Source organism: Bos grunniens, chromosome 3 (genome assembly GCF_055505025.1).
Source record: "Bos grunniens cultivar Pamir isolate PY7600 chromosome 3, Bosgru_T2T1.0, whole genome shotgun sequence".
Lineage (NCBI taxonomy): Eukaryota > Metazoa > Chordata > Mammalia > Artiodactyla > Bovidae > Bos > Bos grunniens.
Window position 1 is genome coordinate 46,553,197 of NC_141167.1, and position 24,900 is coordinate 46,578,096.

A 24,900-nucleotide genomic window follows, 5' to 3' on the forward strand; every position below is an offset into this window, starting at 1 on the left:
GTCTAGTCTGCAGAGAGAGGCAAATTGTCTTTAGGGAATTTTCTTTTAAGACAAGACTATTCTTCTGAAACCATAGTGGTGGCAGGGTATATTGAGCCTTTTAAGTAGCCATTTAAGGTAACCATTTTATAGTCCAATTTTTAAACAAGTTTTTTAATCACAAATGGAAGGCATAGAGAATTTTATGAACCTACATTATAAAACTTAGATTTTCATGTAAGAGTATCAAAATATAAAGTTTTTATCTACTTGAAACAGCATATAGCTTCACTCATTAGCTGGATTAAAAGGCACATTTTGAAAAGTCTAATATTGTGAAAAGTTTATTTGCATTAAATAGCTCCTTATTTTTACCATCATAAGAGATACTGACATATACCTGTCCTTTGTGGTCAGATAAAAGACATTTTGGAATGGATAATTTCTTTCTATTATTATTTATGAGAGAAAGTTAAAATCCAAGTGCAAAAGTTTTCAGTAGTCTTCCTACCTCCAGTGTACCCCGGCAAAAGTCACAGCTTGTAGGGAATTGATAAGTCCTAAGCTGCAATGTACCATTTTTCCCCCCACTGAATTAATCAGTACAAAAAAGATCTGCAGTATATTCCTGAAAGTATACCATATTGCCACAAAGTAAGGGAGCCTAAGAGCAACAGTGATCATTCACTGCCTTTCAGTCTCTCAAAACCTCATATAATCATTGACAGGATAATAGAATCTCTAAGTCACTTGATCAAAACATTCCCAAAATAATAGGGATCAACTTCTATTCAATAAACCTAGTATGGTTTTACCCACTCTTTCCACAGAATTCAACAGACCCACATAAGGTAGTAACTGGTCTTTGAATTTTTTTAACTATGATTATGTTTCATCATATAAAATATATTTAGTAGACTGTCAACATATGCAGTGTAGTAGGTATCAGCATGGAAGATGCAGCTTCAAAGACGTTTATTATAAAATTTCTTACGGTTGATGCTTTGGATTTTTAAATAAATCATCTCTTCAATAAAGGTTTCTAAACTCATTCAAATTATTTAAAATCCTGGAAAAAGTTTAAATTACTGATCACTCTAAAAAACTTGACATCCATTCTGACACATTTCTCAGGATACATTTAAAAACATTTCTTCAGCTAAGTTCTTTAACGTAACATTTTATGACTGTTAATACATTATTCTCCCTAATTTATTTTCATTCTTGGACCTTCAAACCATCTTGGAATAAGTATGAAAGATTTTAAGTGCAAAAATGAATAATGCATGATTTAAACACTGTAGGTAATTAAAATCAATAAATATTTTCTTGTGACTTAAAAAAATAACAGTAGGAATTGTCAGTCTTGAGTACGTTTCTGGAATTTAACTTGTAACAAATATATTCTGTTAGCATATAAAATGTTTTTACCTTATTTTGAAAGCATTAAATATGTAGGGATGTCCAAAATATGTGGATTGTTTTTAAAACTGACATAAATGCATCCATATACCACTAAAAACAAATGAAATAGAATGATGTGCACTTATTAGGAAGCAAGTTTAAATATTTGGAATTTCTTTAAAGTGCTCAGATTTGGAAGAAGAGTATCTTTAAGCATGCTAACTGTACCTTATCATGAACACAAAAAAGGACTTTTAAACTCAAGTTTAGAAAAAAAAAAAACCGAGGTTCTATGAAAGGAAGATTATTAACAAACATTTTCCATTGAAGAAAGAATTCAGGTAAAAACAAATAGCACCACAATGAATTGCACTAAGGTGCTAAAGGAGGTACCTTATTCCCTGCAGAGTGAACGCTCCTTCTGAAATGTATTGCAACATATAAATGCAACTGTTTAATGGTTACCATTTGGTTCATTCATCTACAGAAAACTGCATTCCTTCTAGTTCATTATATTGAACGAACATTCAAATTACTGAACTATACATAATGTTACATACTTTACATTTTATGAAAACAAAGCTTGAAGGAATATTTATAAAGGTCACCTTGAATATAAGATGACAAGTTTAAAAGGGCTTCATATCTCTTAAGACATTTAATTTATGTTAATGGTCCACGAGTGTTTTAGATATAGATATAGATATATGCATATATATTTCAACAAGAAGTGTAAAAATTTTTAAAAACAAATCACAGCACTCATAGCTGTTTTACATAAGAAGGAAGTGGGGTCATTAAGGTGTCAAACTATTACACTTATAATATGTATATTTTTAAAAAGACTGAAAATGGCACATCAGGAAACTTGCTGAAATTCTTATTAGAGGCCCATTTCATTATATCACTGATGTGTCGAGTCAACATAATTCCCTTTTCCTCGATGAAAGCATTTGTCCCTTCTATTTGGATTCACTCTGGGGTCTCTGCAATCTCTAGCCTTCCTTGGTTGAATGGCATCATCTTCTGTGTCAGTTAAAGATCAGGAAAACGGCTTGGGTCTTCCTTGTAGTCTTCAGGTATGGTGAAGATGGAGCCATCAAATTCATCATATCGAAACTCCTGAAAAGTCACAGTGGCTGTGATCGTAGGAAACACGGGTATATCTAGAGAGGACAATTAATGGTAACACTGTAAAATGAAATGGTAACTTACTTACAGACAATGAAATACTATGAGAGAGAGAAATATATATATTCCTTAAAATGTAAAAAAGCATTATTCAGGGACCAGACAAACCCTAATACATGTCTAATATGAGTGTATTTGGCAGGGATGAAGGATGTGGGGGGAGACGTTTGGCTACTCATGAGAAAAGAAAGACACCAAGGCATCAAGAGTTACATCAAAAAATCAAGGTCCCACTGCTCCCCAATCTTAGAACTATAACGGCAGATTCCACTAGACTATTTTTTCTTTTTCTTCGGGCAAAGGGATGGCTACATTTGTACTTTTTTGCATTCTGATATATTTTCTTTAGAATGTAGTGTATAGATTCTGAATCTGAGCTGATTTTTTTTTTCATTTAACACATGAAATGCATTAATCCTTCTTTGTTTCTAAAACACTAAAAACAATCCATCACTTACATATATGAGATAAAAACAATCTTGTCGGAACTGGAGTAATATCATACCACCACAGCCTAATATTTTTCTAAATAATATACATTTCTAGCTGAAATTGTGAGTTAAATCTGACATCAAAAATGACCAAATGGGACTTCCCTGGTGGCGCAGTGAATAAGCAAAGCAGAGGACATGGATTCAACCCCTGATCTGAGAAGATTCCACATGCCATGGAAAAGCTAAGCGGGTGCACTGCAACTAACGAGCCCTGTGCTCTAGAGACCACGAGCTGCAATCACTGGCCTGCGCGCCTAGAATCTGTGCTTTGCAACAAGAAAACCACTGCAGTGAGAAGCCCTGGCACTGCAACGAAGAGTAGTCCCAGTTCACAGTAACCAGAGAAAGCTCACACAAAACAACAAAGACTCAGCACAGCCAAAAACAGATAAATGAATAAAGTTATTTTTAAAAAATTAAAACTCAAAATTTGATCACTCTGCTTAGTTTTATTCCTAACACAATTTATTGGAAAGAACACAAATTATAAAATCTGGGTTGATTGCTGCAAGTCATTTAACTTATCAGGCTCAAGGATTTCATCTGTGAAATAAACTTGAAAGCCTCCTTAAAAGTCTGAAATGAATCTATGAAAGCTAAGTTGAATGTCTGTCTAGGATAAAGGCATACCATAAACTAAGTCTGACTGTTACAAACCTAGTATTTTATTGCAGAAAGTAATATTCTCATAAAAAAAACTAAACACAGAAATCAACATAAGGATTATAGAGTTTTTCCAGTTATTCCTGAGGAAAAGATCGTGGGGCCTACTGAGTGAAGATTCTGTTCTGATTCAGAGGTCAGCAAATTAAGGCCTGTTGCCTGGGCCTTGCAAGGCCTAGGAGCTAGAAAAGATTTTATATATTTTAATGGTTTAAAAAAAAATGTTTCATGCAGATAAAATTACATGAAATTCAAACATCATTGCCCATAGTAAAGTTTTATTGGAACACATGGTTTACTTACTATCTATGGCTATTTTCATTCTCTAATTAGAGATAATAGTTGTGACAGAAACCATATGGTCTGCAAAGTCTAAAATACTTAATATCTTTCAGAAAAGTTTGCTGACCCTTGTTTTAGGCACTGGATATACACCAGTAAACAAGTGAAAACAAATCATGCATTTAAGGAGGTTACATTCTGGTTAGGAGATCCAAACAAATAAGTAAAGAGTAACTGTGACTGAGGATCCAGAAAAAGACAAAGCAAGTTGGAGGATAGGCAATTTCATTGTTGAGGGTAAGAGTTCTTGATTAGGGTTCAAAAGCAAACCTCAATAAAGTGACCTTTCAGCAAAGACCTGAGAAAAGAAACTATACAGTTGCCTAGAGGAAGAAAATTCTAAGTAAAGGCAATAAGTTAAAAAAAAAAGCCCTAAAATCAAACAGTATGGTTTATTCTGGGGACAGGTGGGAGATCAGTTTGACTACAGCCAAATGAGTAAGGGACAGGTTAGTAGAAGATGAGGTCTGAGGAGAAGTAGGCAGCCAGATCAAGTGGGGTTTAAGTCAAGGCAAAGTCTTTGGCTTTTACTCTGGATGAGATGGAAATCAGTGGATGGTTGTGAGAATACTAGTAACACATTTGAATTAAGCTTGGACAGAGATAATGAGGATATAATGTAGGATGACAAAAGTAACAGGAGAGATGTGTTCCAGAAGGAGCAGTCAGGGCAGCAGGAAGAAAATCGAGAGAGAACTCTATCTCAGAAGAGAGGAAGAGAATCTGCACCAAGAAGCTCCGCTGTTTCTAGCTTAAGGCTGTTACAAACTTATTTTTGTATACAGGCCTTTATGTGAGTATATCTTTATTTGGGGGGAACAAAAAGCTAGGAATGCAATTGCCTGACTGCCTGGATGTTGGGTAGTTAGTTTTATGTTTTTGTTTTTTTTAAAGAAACGGCTAAAACGTTTTCTAGAGTGGCTGTACCATTTTACATAACCACCAGCAATGTATGAGTGATGGATCCAGTTTCCTCACATGTGCATTAACATCTGGAGTTGTCACAGTGTCTTGGCTTTTTAAAATAGTATTATTGATTTCTTGTTGGCTGCGTTGGGTCTCGGTTGTGCTCATGGACTTGCATCCGTTGTGGCAAGCGGGGGCTACTCTCTAGCTGTGGTGCACAGACTTCGCATTGCAGTGGCTTCTCTTGTGACTTGCGGGCTCCAGAGCACAGGCTCAGGAGTTGTGGAGCACAGGCTTAGTTTCTCTGTGGCATGTGGGATCTTCCCAGACCAGGAATAGAACTAGTGTCCCCTGCATTGGCAGACAGATTCTTATCACTGGACCATCAGGGAAGCCCCAACAATGTTTTATTTTAGCCATCCTGTTAGATGTATATAATGATCTCACTGTGGCTTTAGGCGTCCCTGGTAGCTCAGCTGCTAAAGAATCCACCTACAATGTAGGAGACCCCACTTCGATTCCTGGGTCGAAGATCCTCTGGAGAAGGGATAGGCCACCCACTCCAGTATTCTTGGGCTTCCCTTGCGGCTTAACTGGTAAAGAATCCGCCTGTAATGTGGAAGTCCTGGGTTCGATCCCTGGGTTGAGAAGATCCCCTGGAGAAGGAAACGGCTACCCACTCCAGTATTCTGGCCTGGAGAATTCCATGGAGTATCCTTGAGGTTGCAAAGAGTTAGACATGACTGACCAACCTGCACTTTATTTGTTTCACTGTGGTTTTATTTTTTTGTTGTTTTTCAGTTGCCAAGTCGTACCTGAAATTTTTAATTTTATTTTCATACAGTTCAATATATTCTTTTCCCTTGAGATTTCACCACTGACCCATATATTATTTAGAAGAGTGCCTAACAGAATACCACAAACTGGAGATTCTCCTGTTATTATTTCTAGTTTGACTCTACTGTGACTGGTTTCCATTCATTTTCAATTCTTAAGGTTTTGTTTTATAGCCCAAGATACAGCCTATCTTGGTATATGTTCCATTTAAAAAAAAAGTGTACCCTGCTGATGTTGGGTAAAGTGTTCCCATAAATGCCAACTAGGTGCTCTGGTTTATGGTGTTATAGAGCTGTTCTATAATATCTTTGCTGATTTTCTTTCTAGTTGTTCTGTCAACTGTTGAGAGAAGGATGTTGCAGACTCTAATTATAATTGAAAATCTATTTTCCCTTTCATTTCTTTCAGTTCTTGCTTCACCATCCTACAGTTCTGTTGTTTGGTGTATACATATTTAAGATTGCTTTCTTCTTCATGGATTAATACCTTTATTGTTATGTAATACCCGCCCCCCCCATAATTTTCTTTACTCTGAAATCTACTTTGTCTAATATTAATATATCTAGTCCTGTTACCCTTTGATTCATGTTTTCATGATACATCTTTTTCCACCCATTCATTTTCAACTTGCCAAAATCATATTTGAAGGGAGCTTCTTGAAGACAGCATGTAGCTGAATCATGGTTTTTAATCTATTTTTCCAATCTATCTTTTTAAATGCTCTGTTTTGACTGTTTACATTAATGTATATTTATTTATATACTAAGACAATTCTGCTATTTCATTGCTTTTTTTGTCATCTCTTTTTTCATGTATTTTTCTTGCCTTCCTGTAGGTTACAGGAATACTATTTATTTGTTTGTTTACTTTTGGCTGCACCATGCAGTATGCAGAACTTCCCCGATCAGGGATCAAACCCCACAACCTCTGCAGTAGAAGCATGGAGTCTTAACCACTGGACCACCAGAGAGTCCTGACATGACCACATTGTAGAATTTTATTTGTATTTATCTATAGTATTTTTGAGTATCTCTCTTTGTACACCTTTCTTTTGGTGGCTGCTCTAAGTATATATTATATATAACTAATTTATCATTGGTTCCTGATGTCATCATTTTAGCAGTTCAAGTGATGTAGAAAAACCTTGCCTCCCTTTATCTCCTTTTCACTTTCCCCTATTTATAATATAAATATAAATAGAAAGAATGGAAAGATAAAAGTAGACTTGGAGTAACTTGGCTATGAAAAGCAAAGGTTAAAGGCAAGTGCTGGGTAGGGTGGAGCTAAAGGGATTGTTTTATTAGATTGGTTGAATTCTTCTCTGAAGTTTGGCCATCTCCCCTCACCTCCCTGAGCCTGACTTTTTTTTTTTTTGGCCATGCCATACAGCTTGGGGAATCTCAGTTTCCAAACCAGGGACTGAACCCAGGCCATGACAGTGAAAGCCCAGAATCCTAACTACCAGGCCACTAGGAAATTTCCTAGATTGGTTGAATTTTAAAAGGAGAAAGACCTCTGACTGGTTGAATTTTAAAAACCTGAACACAGCCTAACAGCTAAGAGAAGAAGGCTGTACTAGAGCAGTTGGGAAGTAAAGGAGAAATGTAGGAAAACAGAGCAAGCTTTTTTAAAAAGCGGGAAGGAGAACAGATTCATAGTACAAGTGACTCAAGCTAAGAAAAGGGACACCACTTACACTGAGATAGAAAAGCTAGAAGAAAAGATAGCGCTTGGGGCAAAAAAGTTTGTATGAGAGGTTGGGAGTAAAGGGAGGTCTCATTATTTCTGATGGCCTCTTTTTGTAACTAAGAAAACAAAAAAACTCATCTGCTTAGACTGTGGGAGAAAGTAATGGAGGGGATGCGGATGGGGACTGCTGAAGAAGGCTCAGATTTAGCCTTTGAAAGCAAAGTGAGAGAAGCAGCAAATAAAAGAAAATATCATTCAAAATTAGCATTTAAAGCTTTGGCTGAGGACTTCCCTGGTGGTCCAGAGAAGGTGGCACGAATGGTAAAGAACCCACCTATCGATGCAGGAGACATAAGAGACACAGATTTGTTCCCTGAGTCAGGAAGATCCCCTGGAGGAGGGCATGGCAACCCACTCCAGTATTCTTGCCTGGAGAATCCCATGGACAGAAGAGCCTGGTGGGCTACAGTCCATAGGGTTGCACAGAGTCAGACACAACTGAAGCGACTTAGCACGCGCACACACCAGTGGCTACGAGTCCCCCTTCCAGTGTAGGGGACATGGGTTTGATCCTGGAGTTGGGGAACTAAGACCCCACATGCCACAGGGCAACTAAGCCCACACCCATGTTTCACAACAAGAGAAACAACTATGGAAGCCCAATCACAGCAATGAAGAGTCCACGTGCAGCTCGGCCAAAAAAAAAAAAAAGCTCTGGCTCATTTTGAAAACATACAGTTGTGTTAACAATTTCCAGATTTCCCCCCTCAGTTGTACCTTCTATCCTAAATATAGAAACAGAAATGACTGAAGATTAAACTGACCTAGGACTAGATTTTATAGGGGCATTGTAAAAGAAAGACAGAGACAAGAGAGATACTTAAGCAAATTCCCTATTAAGTATATAAGCAAAAAATTATAAATCCCTTGTCAATAAAGCTTTATGTCAGAGAAATGCCTACAAAAAAGTGCTGTAGACTTTTTTCCCATATAACCAAAGTGTTTCTTTTTCACAAAAACTTGTATTGTGAGGTTTGATTTTGGCTTGGAACTTAAAAAAATGTGAAAAGTAATAGTTTCATATACTTAATCTCTGCCCTCTATTCAGGTTTGTCACTGTGCCTCTTAAATACAATATACAGAACAGAGTCCAATGTTTGAACTATTTTCTGGCTATAGATAAAGACAGTGGGATTTTAAGCTTCTGCAGAAAAAGTTATGTGATGATCCATAACTCAAACACTCAGCTCTTCTTTAGTTTTTAGCAATTTCTGCCTACAATCTTATCATTGGTTTACTCAAGTAGATATTGGGTTCTCAGCACTTTTATATCACAAAGGGAATCTAGAATGACATATTGAGAGTATGTTTTAAGATCAATTTTAATTCACAATATGCTTGTTCCCAAATTTGAAAAACTGAGAAGGCTGGGTTTAATTTTTAGTAATAAAAGCATTACTTCTGGGAGTATAGCACCTGCCCTAATTGTTCTGAGATGTGGTGTCAGTAATATTGAGTGAAACAAGATAAATATATCAGAGGAATTATATAAAAGTTATATTTACTCTATAATACCCCCTACCCCAGAATATAAACACCAAAAGGACAGGGATTTTCATTGTCTCTCATCATCAGAAAAGGGTTCAGCACACTGTAAGCACTGATTAAATACTTGGTGACTGGATCGATGGGTGGTATTGAAGGCCCCCATGGAGCTTAGTGAAGTGAAGTCACTCAGTTGTGTCTGACTCTTTGTGACCCCATGGACTGTAGCCTATCAGGCTCCTCCATCCATGGAATTTTCCAGGCAAGAGTACTGCGGCGGGTTGCCATTTCCTTCTCCAGGGGATCTTCCCAACCCAGGGATTGAACCTGGTCTCCTGCAACAGGCAGATACTTTACCATCTGAGCCACCTGGGAAGCCCCCGATGGAGGTGAAATCACTGCTAAATCTAAGCCTCAACTCCTAAAGAACCTGTAAATAGTGTCTTACTCCTCTTTTTCTAATATAGTTAAGAAGATAAATATATACAAAATGAGTTTACTGTTTTGAAAGATCATTGTTTAAAGTGAAATTAAGTTTAAATATTTAAGACTGAAAAATAAAATGTAATAAGTATTACTTTATCACTGAATAGTGACTGTTGACCCCAGAAATATTCCCACTGTTCAGAAGCTCAGAATCTGCAGAAAATATGGGCTAAAATCCTGTTTCTCGATTTCACACTAAAATATTATCGCAGTGTATAAGTTCACTCACACCCTCTTGAATGAAATATTTGTATGTCCCTCACTTACATTTGCTTTAAATCAAGGAGTTTTCATCAAGCATTTTATATATTTGACAAAGTATGAATATCAATGCATGTAATTACAGAAAACAACATAAAATTATAAACTAGGAAATCCATATTCCTTCAAAGAGTATTTCTTTTTAAATGTTAGTAAACAGCTCTGTATTTCTAATAGACATTAAACTTACACGACAATTTTTCTCTTACCTAATTTTACAGGAAAGCCTGGAGGAAGTTTCATTTGAACAAATTCTCTAAGCTTATTAAAGTGCTTGAAGGGAGCTATTACTTCCAAAACATTCAATAATCTGAAATATGGAAGGAGAAAAAAAATTTTCACTTTGATTTTATTGTCTCCTTATGTTTTATAACTACATGCTCCAAACTTACAGTATCACAGCTCCAATATCACAGATGTTAAAGATGAAAAAACGATGCTTCCTGTACCTCATTTTTTTTGTTTTATTATTCTTTTCACTGTGTCAAGGTCTATAACTTTTACATTTTATTGTGCAGCCATAATTTCCAGTTTTTTGATCTTAGATCTACATTTCAGCAGACTCAAAGCTCACACTAGTCCTCCTCCTAAGGTCTACACGTTCCCAAGTTCTTTAATTAGCCTACTGTTTGGATGCCTGAATTTCACTGCCAGTTTTGTGTGTGAGAGGGCTCTTAAGTGTTTATTATTCCTTGATTTCTTACAGATTTGATAAATGAGTGTTTCTTTTTTGCACACGAAAGGGGACTCTGACTCTCATAGTTTCAGTTTATACTATTTCCCTCTTAACTAACACAGTTTCACAAGGTCTCTTAGCAAGTGCTAAGAGGTCTCAGCACTCTTAGCACTCAGCATTACACTCGTCATTATACTGTAACTCCTCCGTTTAGCCTTTGCTTGGATGAATTTGATTTTAAGTAGTATTAATTTTCTCTCAAAAAGGGCCCATGGCTGCTGTACTGACTGAATTCTTCTGTGTCCTTTTCAATTGCCTTGATATATAAATGACATCTTACCTAACTGTGGTATCACACTTTCTTTGCCTCAACAATGTCGCGAAAAAATGTAAGGTCAGGCTGTTTTCTTAACACCTTTTCTCCCAAATGCCTTTAGACAGTTCTCTATTATAACTGAAATGCAATAGTTTAATCAGGATAATCACTACTTCTTGTCTATTTTTATTGGAGCCTAATCAGACTACAGATTTAATTCTTCCACACAAGAAAATTTCCTTCTATCATATTTTGAATACTATTTTGTTTACATTGTGGAGGCTTTTTATTTAAGTGGAACAGCAATGATCCTTATATTGAACCACTCTCCTCCATAAATCAGTTCAGTTCAGTCGCTCAGTTGTGTCCAACTCTTTGTGACCCCACGGACTGCAGCACACCTGTCCATCACCGTCTCCTGGAGCTTACTCAAACTCATGTCCATAAGTCGGTGATGCCATCCAACCATCTCATCCTCTGTCGTCCCCTTCTCCTCTTGCCTTCAATCTTTCCCAGCATCAGGGTCTTTTACAACGAGTCAGTTCTTCACATCAGGTGGCCGAACTATGGGAGTTTCAGCTTCATTATCAGTCCTTCCAGTGAATATTCAGGACTGAATAGTATTATCCTCCATATATATTACTTTTCAAATTCCTTTAACATCTTCTTTCACTGGGCTTCCCAAGTGGTACTGGTGGTAAAGAACCCATCTGCCAATGCAGGAGACACAAGAGATGTGGGTTCGGTCCCTGGGTCCAGAACATTCCCCTGGAGAAGAGCGCAGCAACCCACTCCAGTATTTTTGCCTGGAGATTCCCATGGACAGAGGAGCCTGGCAGGCTACAGTCCAAGGGTCGCAAAGAGTCAGACACGACTGAGTAGATTTAACATGCACATGCACTTCTTTCACTGGATTCACTATTAGCTATCAAAATTTAATTTTTGGCCACATCTGTTCTGTTCATTGTTGTTTCTAATGTATTTGTTTTGCAATAGTGCTATTTAGTGCTTAATTTATTTCCTTAGCTTTATAATCTCCTTTTCATTTCATTCTATTGTCTTATCTTAGAGTGATCTAGTTTACCAATCATGTTCTTTTGTGCTCTCCTAAAGTATTTCTTTATGGCATCCGGTCCCATCACTTCATGGGAAATAGATGGAGAAAGTGTCAGACTTTGTTTTTTTGGGCTCCAAAATCACTGCAGATGATGACTGCAGCCATGAAATTAAAAGACGCTTACTCCTTGGAAGAAAAGTTATGACCAACCTAGATAGCATATTCAAAGGCAGAGACATTACTTTGCCAACAAAGGTCCGTCTAGTCAAGGCTATGGTTTTTCCAGTGGTCATGTATGGATGTGAGAGTTGGACTGTGAAGAAGGCTGAGCACTGAAGAATTGATGCTTTTGAACTGTGGTGTTGGAGAAGACTCTTGAGAGTCCCTTGGACTGCAAGGAAATCCAACCAGTCCATTCTGAAGGAGATCAGCCCTGGGATTTCTTTGAAAGGAATGATGCTGAAGCTGAAACTCCAGTACTTTGGCCACCTCGTGTGAAGAGTTGACTCATTGGAAAAGACTCTGATGCTGGGAGGGATTGGGGACAGGAGGAGAAGGGGACGACAGAGGATGAGATGGCTGGATGGCATCACTGACTCGATGGACGTGAGTCTGAGTGAACTCTGGGAGCTGGTGATGGACAGGGAGGCCTGGCGAGCTGCAACAGGGTCACAAAGAGTCGGACACGACTGAACTGAACTGAACTGAAAGTATTTCTAAAACTTATATTTTCACTTATATTTTATTCTAGAATGAGTTCTTTGTCTAGCTTTTACATACTACCTATGTTCCTTACTTTACTTTTTTAAGGGGGAATGGTTATAATTGCCACATTTTATAAATTCTAAGATACCTAATTTTTATTCATATATTAACATCTCTGAAATTGGAATAATTCCTAGAAGTGATAGCATCTTATAATTTACCACACTTTTGCTCTTCCTTACAATATATATCCAGAGTATCTTAGAGTCATTTTGGGTTCAAGATAAGATAAATTTTGCAGACTTGTATGTATGGCTAATTCCCTTCCTACATCTTCTGAGAACTATTAATTTATTTTCCTCTTTGATCAACAGCATGAAGACTAGATATGGAATTCTATCTACTCTTCTAAAGCTTGGCTATTGAGGAGTACAGGATGTGTATAGAATCTGTAGAAAAATAGGGGTCCTGCTCTCTTCCAGAATTTTTTTTTTTTAATGTATTAGGTCAGACTGGAAGTAGAAGGATCTAGGAAGGAAAGCCTAGGGCTTCAACCCGTCCCTGGCTTTAGTGAGAAGCCTGAATTTACAGTTCTGTCAGAATCGTCTCTAGACACCCACCTCCCATTCCACACATCTCTCCAAACTGTTTTTTTTTTTTAATGAGCAACTGATGAATACAGGTTTGGAAGAATATATTCAAGATATTCATGGGAGTATTGTTTATAATGGTGACAAACTACAAATAATTAAAATGTTTATCAGTAGGAGGATAACAAAATAAATGGCAATAAATTAATACCATAAAATACCAAGGAAAGAAAAAAAAAAGATAATGTAATTATTTTAAGAACTCCAAGATAACTCACTCACTTTTAAGAGAAAAGAGGAAATAGAATAAAATGCAGACTATTCCCCCATTTTTACAAAAAATGCTAAAAAAACACAGAGCAAAATTTAGACAAAAATATATTAGTTATTTACCTGTCAACTCAACTATTAGAAAGGTCAAAGAAAACTGCCATGTTTAGTCTATAAACTTCCATACTGTTAGATTTTCTATAATAAGCATGTATTCATGTATTATTTTTATAATTTAAAAAAATTATTCAAAATTTTTAGTTGAAATAACTAAAATGTTATATTTTGAGAGCTGGAAAATTGCTAGAAGGGTGTAGACACTGCCAAAGCAAAGGCTATTTTACATTTCAAAGGCCTCAAATCCACCACTCAGATGCAAATATAATTATAGCCTTAAGATTTTAATAGTTTCTTTCATAAACTTGTGCAGTTAGTAACAAACTTACGATTCAATTCCCAAGGGAAATTCCTGGCTCATGGCTATCGTGGCTTTAAACGTTTTCTTACTTTCTTTGCACACCAGTTCTCTACCCAGATGAGGAGCTCTAAATTGAAAAAGAAAATATTAGGAAATTTTTTCCATGCTCTATCATCATCCTAAGAAGAATCTGTCATCTTCCAGTGACATTCATTAATATTTCAACTTTTCTTACTCTGAGCATAGAAATAAAATTATGCTAAAAGAGAATGAGACATGTATAACAATTGAGACAAGGGTAACAAGGAAAATAACAAGGTATAAAAAGTTATTTTACACTGAATATAATTTTAATAATCACTATTTTTAGTAACAAAGCAAAATCCTAGAAAAAAACAAACTTAAAAAATATCATTCCATATCTTTTAAATCATTTATTCAATTCAATCTCTTTTTACTATCTATGGTTCTCAGCACTGATCAATAAGAAGCAAGGTAAAGAATAAAGAATTTTATATTAATTATCGAAGGAGACATTTTATAGAAATTAAAAAAGTATACTACAAACCTTTCAACATTAAAAAGAAGACAACTTCTTCATAAGCATGAGGGTAAGTAATATTTCTTCTCCAACAAAAGAACATTTTCTATGAAAGACAGTACTTTCTTTGATATGGTCAGCTAGAAAAATTTATTTATTTCTTCATTCAAAATATTCATTCATCATTCTTTTATTCAATCAACATTTACTGGCTACAAACTATGTACTACGTACTTTACTAATTATAAGCAATATAACATTAAGCAATTGTCTTGGGTAAGGACAATAAGAAGTAGTCTGGCAGAGGCTGAAACAAAGGGATGATGACATGGAAAGGTAAAAAGCAGATAAACAATGAGTGGCCTTAAACACCCTGCAAAAGACTGGATAATAAGAGAATATAAAGTTCATCTTACAGTGAAAAAACTCAAACAAGCAGTTTCACTAGGCAGTCTTCATATTCTATTTCCTTGGAATAATGTCGTATGGGTTTTGGGGAGTATATAAACTGGCAAGAGGGATGTAGAACTGCGGCTCTACATTTTACTCGAAAGAGAGAATGTAATTAGGGGTGCTTCTCCCTCATCATACTTCATCCACATTTTTAAAAGAAAAAAGAAGTGCTTCAGACAAAACTATACTACTAATTCTCTGTAAAAAATTTTTTTACAAAACTTTTTTTCTATAAACCAAAAAATACATAAACACAACAAAACCAACACTTACTTTCCATTTTCAGCAGATATATACTCTTCCCATGTAATAGTGTTCTGAGGAGGAGGGGTAAGGGACTGTCTTCGAATCGGCTGCCAAAAAAAAAAAAGAAAGAAAGAGTAAGGGGGAGAGAGAGAGGGAGAAAGAGGAGGGGGGAATAGAGACAAAAAAGAGACCAAGAGGGAGAGAGAAAAGAAAATTATCATATTTTAAAAAATATAAAGTTAAAACATATAAGAAATTACAATCTCCTTAATATCATCAATATAATGCTTTAAGAGGTTATTCGGAGATAGTTCCATGATGACATAAGCTCCATCAGTAATATTTATTATTAATATTATTTTTAAAATCTCAAAAAGAAAAGTATAAAAGAGGTAAAATCCATTCATTCAATGCTTTAATCACCTAAAATCTTTCTGACATTATGCCAGACGCTGAACATGGGAACTACAGAGAAGTATAAAAACTAATCCTGACTTCATGAGGCTCACAGTTCAGAGCTGGAAAGAAAAAACATATACAAACATGAACAATTAATCAGGAATACAAAATATTAAATGATTAAAGACAAAATGTGCTTACAAAAATCTGGGTAATACAAGGGTTCAGAAAACAGGGCAGTCTTCTACAGACAATAAATTGAGATTAGAAGATTAACACTCCAATTTAAAAGAAAAGAAAAAGAATATTTTGGACAGGGAGAATTAATAATGAAAATACTAGGTTGACTTGAACTAGGGAGGAAAGTTCAAAAGGAATATCAACAAGAGTGGTAAGGGTCATATCAGGTTTAAAACTTACCCCTTGTCTTTGTTAACTAAGAATCTGGATCACTATAGGATAAACTGGCAAGAAAGAAATAAGGGAGTAGAGTAGAAATTGCTAAGGAAAAATGTACAAGACAAACTATATACAGCAAAAGGGTAACAAGTGAAAGACCGCTATAAATGACAACAACAACAAAAAACAGTACCACTGGGAGAGGTTCCATTCAGAGAAGTATGGTTTTGGATATAATGAGTTTAAGATGTTAATAGGCAGCATGTTAAACCAAGGATTCTGAAGACACAAAAATGAGCCAGAATCCCACCCAGCTCCACTAGCTAGCAGTTGTGTGAACTGGGACGAGTAACTTTATATAACTGTCAATTTAACTCACCTGCAAAATGGAAATATGACCATCACCCCATAGTTAAAAATTCAATGAGATAATGTATAGAAAGGGTTAGTGCTTGGTATTTTGAAAGGATTCAGTAAATAATAATGAGTATTTTATACTGGGAAGTTCCTAGAGGGCAGTTACAAAAAGAGAAGGAAGGAAGGAAATCATATTTAGAAATAATGTTAAGAATTCTCTGACTAAATAAAAAGTAAGAAAACAGGACTGATGACTGAGTCCTAAAAATCACACAGATTGGGGGTGGTGGGATGGGGAATGCAGGAAGAGGACAGAAAGGAGCCTTTAAAAGGACAGAAAGGAGACTTTAAAAGTGTTTAAAATTAAAGGAGATATTAATCAATAAGAAAAAAACAGAGTACCAAGGTATCATGGAAGTGAAAAGACTGTTTCAGTACCAAAACACAAAGACTTTAAAGAAGCCTGAAAAACTGGCCATAAATTTTGTTGGCTAGAAATCATTGATGATCTCTGAGTAACAGCCGAAGAATGTGGGACGAAAGGAAACTAATAGTTTTTTGAGCATCAGGCAGTTGAAAGACAACATTCTGCCCTTGAGAAGCTTATAAAGAGATACACAGGAAGTGAATAATTATAATCCAGGGTGATGGTTATTACGATGGAGAGATCAAGAGGATGGCATAAAGAGCACAGAGATCTGCCTGACCCAGGCTGGGGCAGGCAGCCAAAAAGATGTGCGAGCAAGGCTGGTTCCTAGTGGAGAAGTCTGAAAGAAAGAGAACAAAATAACCAATTGAAGGACACTGAAGAACAAACCATGGTGAGAAAATGCATTCTGTAATAGGAAAACTACAAGCGTGGTGTGTCTAAACAGCAAGATACAGGGTAAAAGGGCAAGACAGAAGAGGAAATGTAGTTTCAAAGGGTTTTATGCAGTAAGTAGGTTGTATTTTACTCAAAAAGCAATGGACAAATATTTTGAGCAATATTATGCCGCTTTTAGAACACAAACACTGGAGCCAGACTGACTAAATCCTGGCTTTGCCAATTACTAGCTGACTTTGGAAAATTATTCAAACTCTTTTGTCTCAAGTTTAGTTAACTATAACCTCTCAGGGTTGTTGTAAGGATATAACTGGATAGTTAACCTAAAATACTTAAAACAGTGCCTAACAAATAGTAAATATTCTATACATTTTAGTTATCAAGGCTTTACATAGTTCAATCTATTGCAGAGAGCTCATTCTGGTAGCAGTAAGTTAGGAAGCTATCTCTAATTCAAATGAGAAATGATAAGGGGAGCTATTTCAAAGTGGAAGAAGAGAGATTCATGAGATCTTTAGGATTTTGTGATCAATTATAGACACAGAGGTAAGAAAAGTTAAGAAGTTCAAGGACAAATATCAGGGTGCTGACTTAGGTCATGGTAGCAGATAATGGTGGTACCACTTAAGACAGAGAAGGAAAAAAATTGTCCTATCAGATTTAAACATACTAAATTTTAGATACCTATGTTTATCCATGTGGAGGAAGGAAAACACTATAGATCTGGTGATTAAAAGTCAGGTCAGAATTGAAGGTATATATTGGGTGAGAGTTACTAGTATTTATGTGGTAACTGAAGCATCAGTTATGTATCTAACAAAGAGACATTAGAGAATACTAGATGTCTACTCAATCAATAATCTATTCTCCTATTCTTTGTTGTAAAAGAACCTTCCCACCAATTTTTGACTGGACACATTACTTTCTAGATAAGACTTCTTTTCTAGCCATCTTTACAGACAGCTAAGTGTAATCATGTAACTAAGTTCTAACTAATGGGATTTGAGCAGTGATGTGTGCAACTTCTGGCTGGGTTCTCAAACAGAACAGGCATGGCCCTTCCTTCCTAATTACTATTAGGAATTGGTATTCCTAATTGTTGGGATACTAAGTAGGTAATAAAGCATCGTATACCATGTGGATGAGAGCTAGATCCTAAAATGCTAAAGAAATATTGATAAGACAGGGGAAAAAAAAAAAAAAAGGATAGGTCTGAGATGAACACATAGAGCAATGAAACCATACAAACTCAGATTTTTACGTAAGAAAAAAAATAAACTCCTGTCTTGTTTAAGTTAACGTATTTTGAATCTCATAGTCAGCCAAACTAACATCATGAAAAGAGTGAAAAGTGTTAGTCGCTCAGCTGTGTCCAACTCTTTGCAGCCCCATGGGACTGTAGCACAACAGACTCCTGGGTCTGTGGGATTCTCCAGGCTGGAGTGGGTTGCCACACCCTCCTTCAGGGGATCTTCCCAACCCAGGGATCCAACCTGCATTTCCTGCATTGCAGGCAGATTCTTTACCACTGAGGCCCCAGTCTATTTAATACCTATATATATATTTAATGCTTGCATATATATTTGGCTATAACTAGTATTTTATATACTTCCTGGCATGATTAATGTAGCATGTCATATAATTTTTCAGGTAATAAACTTCTCTAAGCAGTTTCTACTATTTCCAGTAGAACTCTTTCTAAACTATGTATTATACATCCCCCATCTTAGTAGAGACTGTAATGAATCTAACTTAACCTTTTACTGAGCACTTTACCTCATCATTATGAAAATCAGTTGTTACATTTTAATAAGCTCTGTCTTAGTTTATGTTTATTCTAACTTGCCCTTTGTTATATACTGATACTTGCAGTTGAATCTGTCAGTGTTCCCTCCACGCAGTTATCACAACTATTTAATGAAACAGGAAGACATGAAGGCTGCCACAGGACACCTGATGGCTTTCTGTTATTTCCCCAAGTCAATAGGGTCTGTAACTGAAATGACATCAAACCTTTCCTACATAATTAAATGCAAACTTCTAATGCCTGTTTTTCTTAAAGCATAAAAAAAGAGTTTTAATTTATTGCTAGATTTGCTAAATTCTAGTATTTTATGTTGCAAAGATTTTTGGAAGTTTAAGGCATTCACGTATTTTATGTCTATGTGTTCCTATTTTGAGTTTATATATTAAAAATATATAACCACTAACAGAGGTTAACTCAATATTCTCTCTCTATATATATAGCTAGCTGGCATACAATTAATACTTTTATCAATGACTGTCTAAGGGATAAATATGACATTGCTTCCTCCAATTGGGTAGAACAAAGTGGAAAGCAGCACCAAAAGTATAGGAGCAAGTAGCCATGACTTAAGAATTTCTGAGCACTTAAATTTTATTATAAAAAAATACTGTTAAAAATATATACTAAATATTAGAACTATGTCTGGAAAGGAGGGGGGAAGAAGAAGTAGGCATGGCAAAACTAGTTAAACAGCAATTTCTCCTAAATGCTACCTATAAGCTATTTCTTATAGAAACTAAAACAAATATTTGGCTATAAAAAGAGAAGAAACTCAAAAGCTAATTATTTAGAATAAAGAACATAAATTCATTCTGAAAAAGACTAGTATATTTATTTTTAAGAAATGAAATTTTACTAAAATGTGGCTTTAAAATATAGTATTTTGGGGAATTCCCTAGCAACACAGTAGTTACAACACCACGCTTTCACTGCAGAGGGCACAGGTTCAATCCCTGTGTAGGGAACTAAGATCCACAAGCCATGCAATGCCACCCAAAAATGAAAAAAAAAAAAATATATATATATATATATATGTATATATACAATATTTTCATGTCTTTTGAAAACAATCATAGTAAAACTAGTCATATATGTTTTCTAGGCTTGCAAAAATTTCAATAATGCTCTGAAGCCAAAAACATGTTTTTTACTAATATGTTTTAGACACATCACTGAAAAAAAACAATACTAATTTTTAGTACACTTTTCAATAGCAAACTTCCCTTATTCCTTTTCTAGGTTCAATTTCACAATATTCTGAAAGAATTGCTAAGATGAGTTAAATATGTGGATACACACAAAGAAGAGACTATAACAAAGGCAGACTGGGGAGCAATATACTTAAGAAGAAGAACCTGGGGATCGGTCCTAGAATCAAAACCCATCATTGCTACTTATAGCTTTATGATTTCAGATATATTATTTTTTTTTAACTTCACTCTCCTTTCTATAAAATTGCACAATGATAGTCATCTCAGTTCAGTTCAGTTCAGTTGCTCGGTCGTGTCTGACTCTGCAACCCCATGGACTGCAGCACGACAGGCTTATCTGTCCATCACCAACTCCCAGAGCTTACTCAAACTCATATCCATTGAGTCAGTGATGCCATCCAACCATCCCATCCTCTGTCGTCCCCTTCTCCTCCTGCTTTCAATCTCAGTAGGTCATTGTAATAATTAATAACTAAATGAGATAATATATGAAAAAATACTTCACCCAATACCCAGGAACCATTTCCTTTGATTCCTAATTAGAAGTCAAAAGCTTAATTATTTAACTCGCACTATTTTGTTCTATTATATAGGCATCTGGGATTAAACTAAGTTTTAATTTCAATGTGTAAAACTGTATTTGATTAAAATGTCAATTAAAGACCCCTTTAACAATTCAACTGCATAGTTACAAATTCCACCCTAAAGAAAATAACTTGTGTACATATCTCAAAATGGTTTCCTGCCAAAATTAAACAAAGGTAGCAGTTAATACCTATAAGCAATAAGCACAACAATGTCATCTTTTTAAAAAGAACTGTAACAATAAGTAACAATGTAGGTCCAAAGAAATGGCTTTTTTGGCTCTTTAACAATGAAAAAGGGTAGTGGCTTTGTCAAAGATTAAGCTCATCATTCCCTCTCTCAATTCATCTCCTATTAGCTGAACATAACACATCCTACAACTCCTACTGATCAAGAGATCAGTAAATACCAGGAGGTGTCTGGAAAATAAAGTCTAGTGAGGCTCTATCCCAAGGACAAAAGAAAAATGAGGACTACAAAGAGGATCTGGCAGGAAGAGAACAGGATCATACTAAACTGGTCTGATCATATTTTAACTTAAACATTTAATGTGGATTCTTAAGTACTTTTACATCCTGTACTCATTAAACAATGGCTGATTTGCTCAATATATAAACTTCTTAACATTACAATAATTTTCCAAACAAACATAATATTACCATGAATTAATTGAAACCTGGCATACTATTCTACAAAGTTTGTCTATCCCTAACACAAGAGAAGACTCTACACATGGACATCACCAGATGGTCAACACCAAAAATCAGACTGATTATATTCTTTGCAGCCAAAGATGGAGAAGCTCTATATAGTCAGCAATAATAAGACCCCGGAGCTGACTGTGGCTCAGATCATGAACCCTTTACTGCCAAATTCAGACTTAAATTGAAAAAAGTGGGGAAAACCACTAGACCATTCAGGTATGACCTAAATCAAATCCCTTATCCATTATACAGTGGAAGTGAGAAATAGATTTAAGGGACTACATCTGATAGACAGAGTGCCTGATGAACTATGGACGGATTCGTGACACTGTACAGGAGACAGGGATCAAGACCATCCCCAAGAAAAAGAAATGCAAAAAAAAAGCAAAATGGCTGAGGAGGCCTTACAAAAAGCTGTGAAAAGAAGAGAAGCGAAAAGCAAAGGAGAAAAGTAAAGATCTACCTGTTTGAATGCAGAGTTCCAAAGAATAGCAAGGAGAGATAAGAAAGCCTTCCCCAGGGATCAATGCAAAGAAATAGAGGAAAACAATAGAATAGGAAAGACTAGAGATCTCATCAAGAAAATTAGATATACCAAGGGAACATTTAATGCAAAGATGGGTACAATAAAGGACAGAAATGGTATGGACCTAACAGAAGCAGAAGGTATTAAGAAGAGGTGGTAAGAATACACAGAAGAACTGTCCAAAAAAGATCTTCACGACCCAGATAATCATGATGGTGTGATCACTCACCTAGAGCCAGACATCCTGGAATTTGAGGTCAAGTGGGCCTTAGAAAGTATCACTACAAACAAAGCTAGTGGAGGTGATGGAATTCCAGTTGAGCTATTTCAAATCCTGAAAGATGATGCTGTGAAAGTGCTGCATTCAATAGGTCAGCAAATTTGGAAAACTCAGCAGTGGCCACAGGACTAGAAAAGGCCAGTTTTCATTCCAATCCCAAAGAAAGGCAATGCCAAAGAGTGCTCAAATTACTGCACAATTGCACTCATCTCATACGCTAGTAAAGTAATGCTCAAAATTCTCCAAGCCAGGCTTCAGCAATACGTGAACCATGAACTTCCAGATGTTCAAACTAGTTTTAGAAAAGGCAGAGGAACCAGAGATCAAATTGCCAGCATTCACTGGATCATCGTAAAACCAAGAGAGTTCCAGAAAAACATCTATTACTGCTTTATTGACTATGGCGAAGCCTTTGATTGTGTGGATCACAATAAACTGGAAAATTCTTCAAGAGATGGGAATACCAGACCACGTGACCTGCCTCTGAGAAACCTGTATACTGGTCAGGAAGCAACAGTTAGAACTGGACATGGAAGAATACACTGGTTCCAAATAGGAAAAAGAGTACATCAAGGCTGTATATTGTCACCCTGCTTATTTAACTTGTATGCAGAGTACATCGTGAGAAACACTGGGCTAGAGGAAGCACAAGCTGGAATCAAGACTGCTGGGAGAAATATCAGTCACCTGAGATATGCAGATGACACCACCCTATGGCAAAAAGTGAAGAGGAACTAAAAAGCCTCTTGATGAAAGTGAAAGAGGAGAGTGAAAAAGTTGGCTTAAAGCTCAACATTCAGAAAACTAAGATCATGGCATCCGGTCCCATCACTTCATGGCAAACAGATGGGGAAACAGTGGAAATGGTGGCTGACTTTATTTTTTTGGGCTCCAAATCACTGCAGATGGTGATTACAGTTATGAAATTAAAAGACACTTACTCCTGGGAAGGAAAGTTATGACCAACCTAGACAGCATATTAAAAAGCAGAGACATTACTTTGCCAACCAAGGTCCATCTAATCAAGGTTATGGTTTTTCCAGTAGTCATGTATGGATGTGAGAGTTGGACTATAAAGAAAGCTGAGCACAGAAGAATTGATGCTTTTGAACTGTGGTGTTGGAGAAGACTCTTGAGAGTCCTTTGGACTGCAAGGAGATCCAAGTAGTCCATCCAAAGGAGATCAGTCCTGGGTGTTCATTGAAAGAACTGACGTTGAAGCTGAAACTCCAATACTTTGGCCACCTGATGTGAAGAGCTGACTCATTTGAAAAGACCCTGATGTTGGAAAGACTGAAGGCAGGAGGAGAAGGGGATGATAGAGGATGAGATGGTTAGATGGCATCACCGACTCACTGGACATGAGTTTGGGTAAACTCCGGGAGTTGGTGATGGACAGGGAGGCCTGGCGTGCTGCAGTTCATGGGATTGCAAAGAGTTGGACACGACTGAGCAACTGAACTGAACTGAGAACGTAATTTGGCACAACACCGCAAGGGAGAGACTAAACATTTAAGGAATTCAAGTCTCTTCATAGTAGCCTTTAAGCTTTTCGTGACTGTGACTGACATTTTACACTATAACCCCGCAGGGACACATATGCACATAAACACAACATACATACACACCCCTGACACTACTGATTCATAAAGTAATAAGGACCCAACTGGAGATGCAGGAGACAAGGATTTGATCCTTGGGACAGGAAGATCTCCTGGAGGAGGAAATATGGCAGTATTCTCCAGTATTCTTGTCTGGAGAATCCCATGGACTGAGGAGCCTGGCGGGGTACAAGTCCATAAGGTTACAGAGTTGGACATGACTGAGCGACTGAGCACACACACACACTATGTGCTCTAGCTTTATTATCTGAATTTAGATTCTACTTAAAAAAAAAAGCAGGAGTCATAATAGCCTACTAAACTGAATTCATAATCCACTAGAGTGGATTCAAATTCTACAATTTGAAAACACTGCTATAAAAAATGTCATAAAATGTTAATCTTTGGGAATCTTTTATTTTCCAGTTTTAACATCTAAAATTGTTAAAATAAAAAACCATTAAGAACCCATCCAATTCATGTTACTAAGGAAATAAGATTGCAGACACAAGTTATCGTGTCTTGTACCTAAGCATTTCCTTGATTTCCCTCCCCTTTCCTAACTGTCACACAATTCTTTGCAGGTAGCATGTTTTCAATAAATACATACTGAATACAAAATTTATCAAATGGTATTGGCTAAAAATGACTTCATAAAGTAGGCAGATTGTTAGCAAGGCCTTCAAAGCAGCAGCAGGTTTCAGTTGATGAAGTAGAAAAAAATATATGCAAAGGGATCATGCTTTGGTTTCATGTTTACAAAATGACTTTAATCTATTTATTAGTGAAGACTCAAAAACCAACAACAGATTCACAAAAAACTCACCAGACCATCACAGAAAAATGAAAGGTGATACATGGTAAAGAAAACCTACGAGCATATTTAAATAAACTCACTGAATGCCAGGACTGAAGTCTACCCCCTCCCTTAGAACATTATACATTAAGAAAAGTAAAATTATACCTCAAAATTCTGTTCCATTATGTTTCCACCTTTACTCAAACTCTCCATAATGGCCTTATTTCGAAGAATGTCTTCTTCACTGAGATGTTCTCTTCTTTTTCTTGATTCTAAAACAAGTCCATTCACCAGATAAAAGTCGGCCAAAAAGTTTCCTACCCTTTCCTAAAACGAA

General features: G+C 36.2%; 1 protein-coding gene across 3 annotated transcripts in view; it reads right to left on the reverse strand.

Annotated features, from left to right (window-relative positions):
• Positions 1–295: 295 nt before the first annotated feature.
• ANKRD13C (ankyrin repeat domain 13C) overlaps positions 296–24,900 on the reverse strand; it is a 93,556-nt gene continuing 68,951 nt past the window's right edge. For 2 of the 3 annotated variants that reach the window (XR_015160226.1, XM_086390525.1), the window contains 5 exons: positions 24,729–24,890; positions 15,097–15,176; positions 13,858–13,956; positions 10,007–10,107; positions 296–2,549 (listed from right to left, as the gene is read on the reverse strand). Coding sequence is in view for 2 of the 3 variants with exons in the window: in XM_086390525.1 (XP_086246651.1) it covers positions 2,419–2,549; positions 10,007–10,107; positions 13,858–13,956; positions 15,097–15,176; positions 24,729–24,890 (573 nt within the window). In the remaining variant the exon portion in view is untranslated. Of the gene's footprint in view, positions 2,550–6,631; positions 9,386–10,006; positions 10,108–13,857; positions 13,957–15,096; positions 15,177–24,728; positions 24,891–24,900 lie in introns of those variants that run through there. The other variant, XM_086390524.1, reaches the window with a different exon arrangement.